The 13,116-nt window shown below is 38.2% G+C and overlaps 1 protein-coding gene across 2 annotated transcripts in view; it reads left to right on the forward strand.

Annotated features, from left to right (window-relative positions):
* The window catches only part of slc24a3 (solute carrier family 24 member 3), an 88,608-nt gene that overhangs the window by 57,503 nt on the left and 17,989 nt on the right, over positions 1-13,116 (forward strand). The window contains exons 3-9 of one of the 2 annotated variants that reach the window (XM_069689838.1): positions 5,040-5,116; positions 8,255-8,329; positions 9,627-9,711; positions 10,058-10,161; positions 11,054-11,128; positions 11,376-11,401; positions 11,566-11,619. In XM_069689838.1, coding sequence (XP_069545939.1) covers positions 5,040-5,116; positions 8,255-8,329; positions 9,627-9,711; positions 10,058-10,161; positions 11,054-11,128; positions 11,376-11,401; positions 11,566-11,619 — 496 coding nt within the window. The remainder of the gene's footprint in view (positions 1-5,039; positions 5,117-8,254; positions 8,330-9,626; positions 9,712-10,057; positions 10,162-11,053; positions 11,129-11,375; positions 11,402-11,565; positions 11,620-13,116) is intronic. The other variant, XM_069689839.1, reaches the window with a different exon arrangement.

Below are 13,116 nucleotides of genomic sequence, written 5' to 3' on the forward strand. Positions count from 1 at the left end.
TAGAAGAGCAGAGATGAGGACAGCTCAACCTGGACAGTTCATTCACCCTTCCTGATCTGCTGACGAATGTCCAATACGTTGGGGAAAAAAAACACCCACATACTTGTAAGCACTTCCGGTGGAAAATATGTGGTTACATTTAACCACATGCTGCAGTTTGTGAATATTTGTGCATTTGCATGCTTTCTTATGCAACAACTAGCAGACATAAGGTTAAAGGGGTTTAACAATTGAAACTTGCATAGAATTTCTCCCTCCGACCTGCTGCTGTATAAATGTACATTGGATGCCTGCATTCTTAAGCTGCTCAGTTCAGAGAATAAATACATATTTGCATTAAACTGTGAACCAAAAAAATGCTGTCAGAATTGCGCTTTGTCAGGGTCTAAGCCCTATCTAACAGTATCTCCCGATACATTACAATGCAGCTGTCACATTAGGACAAGCCCTCACTATGCCTACAAGTAAAACATTGTTTTCATCTGCCATTGTGAATTAAAAAAAATAATATTTTGAGACATTGCCAAATAAACTTTTGAAAACAAGTTAGACTGGTTTTATGGACACTTCTTATTTCCCATACAATCAAGCTTTTTCCAGAACAGCTTAATAAAGTTGAAATCCACAGGCTGGACTGGCCACTCCATTATAGACGGAAAAAAAAAAAATCTCTAATTATCTTTGGACCTTTGTCCTGTTGTACAACCCCATGTCCAAAAAAGTTTTGATGCTGTATAAATGTAAATTAAAAAAAGATTGTAAACCCATATGAAATTGTGAAAATAGCACAAAGATAACATCTCCAATGTTGAAATGAGAAATGTTATTGTGTTTTGGAAAAACTATGCTCATTTTGAATTTGATGCCAGCAATATTTAAAAAAAATGTTGGGACAGCGGCATGTGTTGCATCATCCTTTTCTTTTAACAACACTCTCCACTCACACCAGAAGGGTGTGCTATGAAGTTCAACAAGTTCAACAAACGCAGGCTATCCTTGTCTGAGCTGACACAACAAAGCGGAAACTAGCAGTCAGAAATAATTGGTAGTACGACGTTATCAATTTATTAACTTTCTTTTTTATAGACAAGTGTACTGACAGCAGTTAAACACATAATCCAGGCTGAAAGCAGCACAGCTGCTGTATAAATTAACGTATTCTCATGACATGTCTGAAAGTTTTACCCTTTCACCCGCAGCCCCGGAGGTGTCAGACGGAGTGAGGACCAAATAAGAGGATATTTTTTAAATACACTTCAAAGTGGTACCAAGCTCCATGAGACTTTTTAGAATTGGTGATGACATTTTTCAGAGAGAATTGATTGGTCAGCACACGGTACTTTTGAACATATCTCAGACATAAACTGCTCAAGACAAGGTTAATTTTGCAGCATAAATTACCACAGTGATCTAGCCAGGTTAAAAGAGAGCCACCTTTGTGACAACTCTGGCTTTAGTCTCGACATACCTAATTAACCCACTAATCTGGTTTAGTAGTACACCCCTCCGTCACTTGAGTATTGAAAGTGAAATGTTGTCCCATTCTTGCCTGATATATGATTTCAGCTTCAAATGTTTGGGGTCTATTTTGTCATATTTTTTAGTTTTATGTTGCGCCAGATGTTTTCAGTGGGTGACAGATCTGGACTGCAGGCAGGCCTGTTTAGCCCCCAGAATATCTTTACTACAGCCATGCTGTATTATTTATGTACAGAATGCGGTATGGCATGGTCTTGCTCTTCTATGACACAGACGTTGTCTGTATGGCACCATATGTTGCTCCAAAACCTGTATACAGTGAACCCTCGTTTTTCGCGGGGGTTACGTTCCAAATAGAAACCGTGATAGGCGAAATCCGTGAAGTAGTAACCTTTATTTTACAATTGAAATAGATAGAACTGGACATTAAATATATCTACGTTACATATAGTCGTAATGTGATTTCAATGCACGATGCAAATCCGTGAAGCAGCGAGACCGTGAAAGGTGAACCGCGTTATAGCGAGGGTTCACTGTATATTGTTCAGCATTAATGGTGCCTTCCCACATGTGAAAGCTACCCAATGTTCTAATGCACCCTCATACCATCACAATATCTGGCCTTTTGAACTGTTGTTTGTATTGAGTTCCAAAAAATAATTTCCAATTTTGATTCATCAGACGACCGGACAGTTTTCCACTTTGCCTCAGTTCATTTTAAATAAGCTCGAGCCTATAGAACTATTCAGCGTTTCAGCATCATGTTTACATATGGTTTATTCTCTGCACGTTAGAATTTTAACTTGCATTTGTGGATACAGTGATGGATGCATTCACAAACAATGGTTTTCGGAAGAGTTCTTGAGCCCATTCACTGATTTCCACTACATGATACTGAGGGCCCATGCAATATTGGTTTTTGGCCTTATCCATGGCGTAACAGAGATATCTCTGGATTTTCGTAATCTGTAATCTGTATTATGTACAATAGATGACAAAATCCCCAAATTCTTTGCAATTTTACGTTGAGGAATATTATGCTTAAATTGTTGCACTATTTGCCAATGCAGTCTTTCAGAGAGTGGTGAACCCGTCCCCATTTTCACTACTTTAGAGACTTCGCTTCTCTGGAATTCTCTTTTTATACCCAATAAATAGTTGAGATGTTTCACCAGGTTCAAAAGTAACAAATGGCTATCGTAGTGTTTATCAGTGTCGCCTCACAGCAAGAAGGCTCTGGCTTCAAACCTCAGCTGGCGCTGACGCTGAGGATGGTTTTAAACCTCAGCCCTTCTGTGTCAAGTTTGCATCTTCTCACGATGCCTGTCTGTCTTGCTGTGTACTGGACTGGCAACCTATCCAGGGAGTACCCCACCTTTGCCCGAAGGCAGGTAGGGTAGGCTCTAATTTAAATTAAATACATTTTCAATCAAGTCTAAATCCATGTCTCTGTATTTTCTTACTAATAGCTGTGGGGTCAACTTCTATTTACTTTTCATGGGGAATCAAAGCCTAGGTATCATTTCCCAACCTTTAGAGCACTAGCCTCTTCACTTTTCCTTGGTTACATTTGTTTCTGAAAACACTCTCCTGTACACACTACATGCGTGTGTTTATGTGGTCAACACAGCAGAAGCTTTGGCTTCTTTTGTCATAGATGGAGGAAAAGCCATCTGTCCTATGCTTAAAGCGGCGTCTTTTCTGCGGCTTTTAAACCACAGCGGCTTCCTCAGATCCCTTTCATGAAATGTAGGATTTGTGGGATTCTCTCTCTTTCTGTGGAGCTCTGTTTCTGTTGGAACATCAGAGCTCTTATGTAAAGCTTGTGGCATTACATAAGTGTTAGGGGTAGCAGCAATGTGGGTTGAGGTAGGGTCGACGAGATTGAGAGATTAGTTTAAAGGTTCAGACTTGGTTTTAGGGTTCAGGTAAGAACCAGGTTTAGGTTAAGGTTAGGTTAAGGGTTTAATTTAGGCCTCAAGTTGTAATGATTACAGTTAGGTTAAGGGAATAGAGATTGCATTCTTTCTGTGAATGTCCTCACAATCATGGAAAAACAAATATTAAACCCATTCCCAACTGAAACCCTGAAAACTGTGTTTCAGGTAGGTGTGGCAGGTAGGGATGCTTAAAAAGATACAAGTACTGATTCTATTGTGGTAAAAATATAATGGGAACTACATCTTACTGTTGTAATATCGTTTCAGATCCAGATATACTTGTCATTCTAAACCTGTTTATATTTGAAGATGCTGCAAACCAGTCAAACATTCAAAGCTATTACAAATACAGTAGGCAGACGTTAGAAGGGTCATACTTTCCAGGGGGGAAAGGGAGCAGGACTAGGAGGAGATGAAGAATCATGTATGTCATTGCAGGGTCAAAAAGAAGAACAAAAACACTGAGCAAACATTAGTCTCTGGCACACCTGCAGACAAGGAGATGAAGGGGGATCTCCTCTGTGGGAGACCTAAGGTTACTGCATGTCAGACGATGGTCCAAGAGCAGAAGAAACAAACTGATGGCAATATATGAGAAAACCTATGGTGTTATATATGAAATGCATGTATATTCCCATGCGAATCACATACATTTACATATGTGAAATCTATGTGCATTGCTATGTGAAATACAGGGGTCATCTGGATATTGCAACCTGATCCTTCACTGGTAAGTGATCATAAGAAAATACAGATGAATATCCCTTAATCAGTTGTTTACTGCTGACCAGTAAATGCTTACCTAGTGCTGACCCTAAAAGATATCAGATATCAGGTAAATATCTCGTTTCTATTCTAACCCTAGCTTCATCAAGTCAGATTCCAAATCTTGCAGATCTCTCTCCTCTCTCTCTCTCTTTCGCTCTCTCTCTCTCTCGCTCTCTCTCGCTCTCTTTCCCTACTGTCAGTTCCTATGAGCTGGGAGGTCTGTGTTGTGTTTGGACCAGGCAGGGCAGGCTGAAGCTGAAGCCGCCTGACTCAGAGGCTCTCTATTTTTGAGAGGGAGAATGTCACTGCACATTGGGTTGCCTCCATGTTACACAAGCGCACACACACCAGCAAGCAAACAAACATACAACAGAGAAAGTTCATGCACATACAGTGCACAGATAGTACTCAGGCAGAGCAAGTCAAGCAAATTCCCCACACACACACACACACACACACACACACACACACACACACACACACACACACACACACACACACACACACACACACACACACACACACAGTCACACTGGGCTGAGGCTATTTTTAGCCTGGCTACTCATAACCAGACTCATATTCCAGAGGAAATGCACACTGTGGCTATGAATAGAGATGCAGTATTTTTTGACATGTTGTGATTGGCTGCTGCTGTCGGACATATATTGATTCGTGCTGTCACCTCTGTCAGTCATTCATTTGACTGCATCAGTGCTTGATTTATTTGTATATTAATTGTTGTTTTGCTGATTCGACATACAAACAGTCCCCAGGGTATCTTTTTTTCACTTGCAATTAATTCTAAGTTGTTCATAGTTTGCCTTTGTTCGTTTGTTCCTTTTTTGTCTGCAGCAATCCATGAGTTCCCCCGGGATTATTTCACCAACCAGGAGCGCACTGAAGGAGCAGTGGGCCTGCATGTCCTCTGTGTGAGTGTCACCTGCGGAGTGTTTTATATTGGCCAGTTGTTGCATGTCCAAAATAGCTATCTTCATGTGTATAGGTTTATATTCCGACTGCAGGCAAATCTGATTTTTTTTCTCAAACCAGATCTTTTGGGCAGACTGTCAGTATTGTTATTTGCAAGTAAACCAGTCAGATTTGGTGTGTCCAGACATCATCATCCTATCTTGCTGTAGTAACAACGTACGCCCAGCTAGGCTGGTGACAAGACTTTTTTAACACAGAAGCTGCCGGAACGTAAGTAGTAGCTACTACTTACTACTTACTACATAAGTAATAGCAGACAGTTTATTTTGGCTTCTGTCTGTGGCGCGTTGTTGTCGCTGTCCTCAAGAGCGCCAAAATCTGCACTCTTTGATAGCGCTCTGCTAGAGTGAACAAAGACTCTGCTCACTCTGCCTCTTTTAAAATTATGTCACATAATGTCATGTCGTAAGTGACGCAAGAGTTCCAATGTGAGCCAGCACAGTGTCCGGACTGAGGCTCAACCATAGAAATCCAATTGGAATCGCATTTCAAACCACCTCCAAATGTGGTTTGGACTTGGATTGCAAAAGTAGCCTCACGTGTGTGTTTTGTTTTGCTGTCCAGCCTTTCAAAGATCAGTAAGGATACAATGTGGATATGAAAAAAAAAAAAAAAAAAAAGATTTGCTTGGCAATCTGAACATGGTTTTATACATAACTGGAAAAGACCTCTATGACAGAAACAGAAAATAAGATTACAAGAGCTCTTTATGTAGACATTATTTTAAAAAAGGACTTTAAAAAAGACTGCTGATTGCTGATATTTTTTCCCACAATGGTAACATCAGGGTTGTCTTTGAGGATTTTTATGCCGCAGCAAATCAGTGTGCAGGTGGCATAAAAACCACAAACACAATGTGATTTACATTACATTTATCTGACGCCTTTATCCAAAGCGACTTGCAATAAGTGCATTTCAACCATGAGGGTTCAAACCCAGGACAACAAGAATCAAGAAAATACAATTTCTTCAAGAAAGCCAAACTACAAAGTGCTATAAGTAAGTGCCATTTTAAGCGCTACTAAAGTGCTACCTATTTACCGATTTAGCTATTGATGAATCCTGGCTGTAGGCAGTGAGCAGGCTGATGTACACCCCATCTCATAGTTAAGCATTACTCCTTTACATACACTGTCATGCATGTAAACAATTTCAATTTTGGAGTTATTTTCTGACCAGCAGATCCTGTTGAACCTGTTAATGCTCTCACCACATTCATTACGCAAAAGAACAAGTTCTACATCACGGAAGTATACGAGTAAATAGGCACAAGTACAGGAACAGATACATGAGAAGAGGAGTTTAAGCAGGCATTTAACAAAACGAGACATCTTGGCTAACTGTCCATCATTTCAATGCACCATCTGTTAAAAATATATGACATATTTCACTTTGGTAAATGTCTGACTGGAGTTTGTAAACCTACTTCGCAGCCTGAGATCCAGACCATATCCCGTGGATCAAAAAACTGTGGGACGCAGCAGCTCTCCCACAACTGTGGGTCTGATGTGTTTCAAAATGTACTCGATATAAACTAGTAAAACAAAGATAAACCCAGAGGAGTGTTTGGTGAAGCAAGCATCATGTGCAGTCTGTGTTTTATTGTATAAGCAGCTGCTTGCTGTATGCTACTTGTCTTCTCTTTTCTTAAAGGCAACATTTTTCTCAAAGAAAAACTATATTTCTTTTGTTTTTTAATTTATTTGTGATAAAATTGAAATGTTCATCTATTTCTTAATAGTTCTATTTCCGTACCTTTGGACAGACCCAGACTTCTTCTTAAGCTGCCCATCTTAGTCAAAGTTAGGTGGCTGCCGGGGCTAACTTCATATTTACTGTCCAGACATGAGAGACGTATCAATTGTCACATCTGATTCTTGGCAGATTTCTCACAATGTCAAGTTGGATTACTTGTTCTTTAAATAGGTAATGTAATCATATATATGGTGGAAGTTGTGCAAAGCCCAAAATTGAGCCAAAGTTTATTAGGGAGTCGCTGTAGTGAAAATTGTATTTTAGTCACCTAAAAAGAGGCCTACCTCAAAAAGTATCTGTTTAAGTGTACGCTATATTAAAAATACTTTCACTGCTTTACATTGCCTTGAGAGCAATGTCAAATTTTATGTAAAATCATGTTTGGGTTTCCACCTGTTTAAACCAGGTCTAATGCAACACAGCTAATGGCTATTTTCAGGACTTTGGTGGAAAGTGTGCACATGAACAGAACCAGCCAAAATCACATAGGCAGGTTTGGTGGATGTCCTACATATTTAATACAAACTTTTAATGCTACTTTGTGATTCCGTTAATCATATAAAAAAATTGGCAAACTCTTGTCCATTTGAATTGTATATGAATCAGGTAGTTGCCGTGCGTCATAATGCAGGTTTATTTACAAATGACAATTCAATTACACATAAAGTGGTAACAACACCTGCTCATCTGGTTAGGTAATATATCCAGCTGTGCAAGACCAGGGAGTGTAACACAATATAATTCAGTGCAATAAAGGTTAGGGTAATTTATACACAACAGCTTTGGCCAGTATTTATCAATTGGAAAAGAATTATGCACTTTAAAAAAAAAAAACGATGATATTCATTTATCAACACCAGAAAATCAGTGACATTTCAAGCACATAGCTCTTCATCAGTGTTGTTAATAAATGATTTGCATCAAGATTTTTGAGTGTGTGTAATTTATTAATGCTCACTCTTCAATGTCAATCCAGCATATGATTTCAGTATATTGGATGAGTGTTCTTTGTTCACTTTGACATTTAAATAATGATGAAATAGCAAGTGAAACCTCTGTGTCCATTTAGAAATATTGGTTATGGATCTTCTGCACTGTCAGGATTAAAGTTGTGTGTGAACCATCCACATTTTAGCATTCATAGCTTCTTTGCAGCAACAATTATATTTGGAATTTGGACAGATATGCATGTAAACTACAACTTGAGTGGTTAGCGGAGGCATACAACCGCTGGTCAGTAATTCCAGTTTCAGCCAGTGTCTTGCCCAGTTTGTGTGTCTATTGTTCCTCAGCTGTGTTTGTGTGTGTTTTGGTCCGCACAGGCAGTCTATATGTTCTATGCTCTGGCTTTGGTGTGTGATGACTACTTTGTCCCCTGCCTAGAGAAGCTTTGCGAGGTAAGAAATATAGATGGTCACCATTTTCGAATTTTCAAAAGAGCTGTTAAGTTATCCAACTGCTGTCCTTTTCATAAAAAATATATTTTTCCTTTTTTTTTTTTACTGGCGCCAAGTATTAACACATTACTACCACTAGAAGGCAGCAGTAATCTACCTTAAAGCTGTTGAACAACCGCTATTAAGCATTGAAGGAAGGCAATAAGGTCTTGCTGGTTTGGTACTAGAGTGAATCATACAAAGGGATACCCGCTCTAAACTTGACGCTGCTCAGATTGTTGTGTTAATCAACTGGTACCTAACCCAATCCCTAATCCTAAAGCCTGCCCAGCATCGATCATTGACGACCAGGGCACAATACATGCCAATTAGAGTACTGTCCCACTTGCTTTTATGTCATTTAATGTAGTTAACGTCAAAAGATCAAGGCGATTTCAGTTGTTGAGGACTCAGGGGAACAATTACTGACTTTAACAGCTGATTGGTTTCGATGTCGGCTCAACAATATGACATTTTATAGAAACTTAATTGAAACTACACAACTTTTCAAGTCTTTTGTTCCCTATCCCAACTTTTTTGAATCGTGTTGCTGCGTTCAAATTCAAAATGAGCATAATACTTTTTTTTAAAGAAATAAATTTGTTTCAACATTTGATATTTTGTTTTTGGTCTATTTTCAATTAAATATGGGTTTGCTAATAATCCCATTGTTTTTTATTGACAATCTAAACAGCGTTCCAACTTTTTGGAAAATGAGGTTGTAATAAAAATCAAGAATCAATGTTTATTTTCACCATACAACTATGTTTAATGTATTTTTTATACAAATGAACAGAAATGTGATATTTCAGTTTGCCCCCAAAAAAATTGTTTTGGTGTAGAATACATAATACGCAAACACTTGCTGGAGCCCCTCTCTTAGCTGGTCTGGGAGGAACTTCAGCAAGTTGCTTTTAAAAAGTTATGAGGGTGCTCTACTTGCCTGCTTGATAAACAGACAGAAAATGGATGGAATATGCGACTTAAATTTACTAAAATTTAACCATTTGTTTCCAATAGCTAAAAGTTGCAAGGGTTCTGTGAAAGTATGATGTAATTAATTCAATCATGAGGGCAATGCTTAGATTAGTTCCCAACAAATGTGAAATATTATTTTTACATGAAATGCTCATTTCTAGTCAGAGATAGTTGCTACTGCATCTCTACTGAGCTTACATCAACACACACTCTCTACCTAATGCTTTGTAATGGATTTCTGTTAAGAACGTCTTTCTCTCTCCCTTTCCCTCTCCACCAGCGTCTTCATCTAAGTGAGGATGTTGCAGGAGCAACCTTCATGGCAGCAGGCAGTTCAGCGCCTGAACTGTTTACCTCTGTCATTGGTAAGAAACACACACAATCTCACACACAATCTTTCTTTCTGCATCTGTTTCCATTTACCCATGTATTTGCATGTAATTTTCATACATTCACACATCTTTTTAGGGTGATTCATCAAACACAAAATGACTTAAGTATCATATAGTACTTGAGAAGACTGGAAAAAAAAAAAATCATATATTTTACATTTATTCCAGCACCCAAAGAGGCAAACCATTGTGGACTAGAGAAGCGCCATATTTCCAAAAACTTTAACATAATATAAAGTTACATACTTTATCTGTAAAATGAGGACGGATAGGTTGCCATATCTGGCAATCAATGTGTTTTCTTTTTGCTGCTGTACAGGAGTTTTCATCACCAAAGGTGATGTTGGAGTCGGCACCATCGTGGGCTCTGCTGTCTTCAACATCCTCTGCATTATTGGAGTGTGTGGGATATTTGTTGTGCAGGTACAGAACAAAACTCATAGATATATGCAGATTTTTAGCAAGAATTTCAAATGCTGCATTTATGAGATTACTAGTACATTGCATCAGTTCCGGCTGGGATAACATAAAAAACACTGACATGAAGTACAATATTCCAGCCCAGCAATAAATTCATGAGGATTGTATTGCTCAGTTGATATTAAATCTAAACGAGAGATATATTTATATATTTAATTAATCATTTTTGAGATTGTAATCTGTGTTGCTGCTGAACTCCAGTGAGTCATGCCGAGAGGTGTTCCTGAAATTTCGTTAACACAATACAGGACAATATAAATCAACACCCCTCGAATAACAACTGAACTTTATAATCATAATGAAATGAGGATCTATTACTGAATTTATCACCTGTCAGTAGTTCTAATGTTGCGTTGGATTGGTGTATTTCCTCTGATCTACTCCTCGTCCACTAGCCTTGCTAGCAGCTGCCATGGTTCACTGTTTGTTTTTTGGAGTATCACAGTGCAAACGGGATTTTTCTACAGCAAGCCCAAAGGGGTAAAATACGATGACAAAATGCAAAGCGTGGCTGAGCCACTTTGTGTTCACAATGCACAGGTCAAGTGAATTGCATCACGGACTGGAAAGTGAACACAACTTTGACCACCATCTTCACAAGGGTCTGAGTTTGGTTAGTGTTTGCATATGTGCAAAGAATGCTGACTTCATTTCCAGGGCTGAAAGGTGTAAAAACACCCCTAGATTACATGTCACATAAGAACATAAAGACCTTGGTTTAAACTTGGTGGTAAAAAGCAGTAAGTGCCTTGTGGGATGTGGACAAAAAAATGTAGTTCAGTGTCATCAAGTTTTAGCATTTGACTCCTTCTTGCTCTGTCTTTCTTGCTCCCAGACAATACACCTCTCTTGCTGGCCTCTGCTTAGAGACTCTGCCTACTACACCATATCTATCTGTGCTCTTATAGTGGTAAGGAAGGTCTTCATATTAAAATATACTGTAACATTGCAAATACTTTATAATACCTTAATACCTATAAATACTTTATTTAATAGGCACTTTAATAACTCTGATTGTTCTTTTTCCTTGTCCTGCTGTAATTATACTGATGTTCAAATAAAAAAAATACTGTAAATAAATGAAGGTATAAGTTATATATGTTATTTAATTCTGTGGGTTTCACTTTTTTCTGCTAATTTTCTTTTCCATACTACAGTTCATATACGATGAAAAAGTGGTTTGGTAAGTCAGATGTTTGTAACATTTATTAATACAGTTATATTAAAAGTTATATTTTAAAATGAATCACAAAAATTATGAAAAGACTGTCACTGACTTAATTTACAGGCACAAATGACAGTGCACAACAATATACATAATGAACTGATCCCATCTGTATTTTGTAGGTGGGAAGCTCTCACACTAATTTTGATGTATTTCGTCTACATATTGATCATGAAGTGAGTATGATACATCAACTATGAGGCCTAAATTAACAACATTGTTCTCTATGGATAAGAGACATTTGGAGAAAAAAGGACTGCAGGGGATTTATTGACACTTGAGGACACTTTCCTAAATTACTACCAGTTCAAAACTATTTCTTCCTGCTGCTCTTGTTTCATATTGAAACATAAACTTTTTTTTTTGTTAGTGCTGGCCCATGCTGGTGACATTCTGTTTTGGGATTTTTTTGTTTTGTTTGTCCCATTGTTGTGAACACGACATCTCAATAAGACCTTGAAGGAATTTCTTCGACTTTGGCACATACGTCCGCTTGGTCTAAACTCTTTAAATTTTGGAAGTCAAAGGTCAAGATCACACTTCTTGTGAACACAATATTTCAGGTATGCCTTGAATTCTTTTTTTTTTTCAAATTTGGCATAGGTGTCCACTTGGCCTGAGGAATGAACTGATTTGATTTCAGTGAGCAAAGGTCAAAGTACCAATGCCACACGTCTCTCCGATGTGCCTGTCACATCTTTGTGAACCCTTTATCTCAGGCATTCCTGAAGGGAATTTCTGTAAATTTGGCACAAATGTTTACTTGTACTCAATGATGAAGTGATTAGATGTTTGGGGTCAAAGGCAAAACACAAAGTTCACTGTGGCATCACCCCTCTCCCACCCATTTGTCCTATCCTTAGCGTATTATCTCAGGAAAGCCTTGAGGGAATTTTTTATTGGCACAAAATTTTGCACTAATGTTGTCTCAGATTTAAGGATGAATTGATACAATTTGAGTGGCCAATAACAAATGTCTAATAGGGTTAAATGCTAAAGTGATGACACTTCATATCCAAAAAGTCAAATTGAGACATCATAAAGTAAGTAAAGGTTATTTGTATAGCACCTTTCACAGATATTAAATGATGAAGTGCTTTGCATCAATAAAGCAATGCCAACGGTGCGGTTTGCACAAGGCTAAATGGTTTAAATAACAGCAACAACACACAAACAAGGACACACGAAGGAGTACAAAAGCTCTTAAGACCGGTAGAAAAATAAGCCAATAAAAATAAGTAAAAGGGAGCTGTTATATAAATAGGCTAGTAAAAAGCTTTGTCACTGAAAAGGGGAGAGAGTTCCATAAATTTGGTGTGACAGTTTGAAAAGCAAAGCACTTGAAAAGCACTTTGGGCTTAGAAGCGGCTTCAAGGAACAACCAGTAATTTTTGATCAACAGACCTTAAAACCCAATTATCTTCTTTAGCGTATAAGGAAGGACGACAGCAATGTACAGGGGTGTTTGACCATGCAAGGCTCTAAAAATTGTGAAAGTAAAATTGGCAGGATATGTGATCTCTTGTTACGTCCAGTTAAAGGTCGAGCAGCTGCGTTTTGGAAATTTTGGAGACGGTTCAAAGATGTTAGACTTAACCAGGAAAAAAGAGCATTACCATAATTGAAATAAGAAGTAAAAACATTAATAATCATCTCCACCTCAACCTTTGGTC

This window comes from Brachyistius frenatus, unplaced genomic scaffold (genome assembly GCF_029030835.1).
Source record: "Brachyistius frenatus isolate BFR_SWC_R1_liver_20210118 unplaced genomic scaffold, ASM2903083v1 Contig_8, whole genome shotgun sequence".
Lineage (NCBI taxonomy): Eukaryota > Metazoa > Chordata > Actinopteri > Embiotocidae > Brachyistius > Brachyistius frenatus.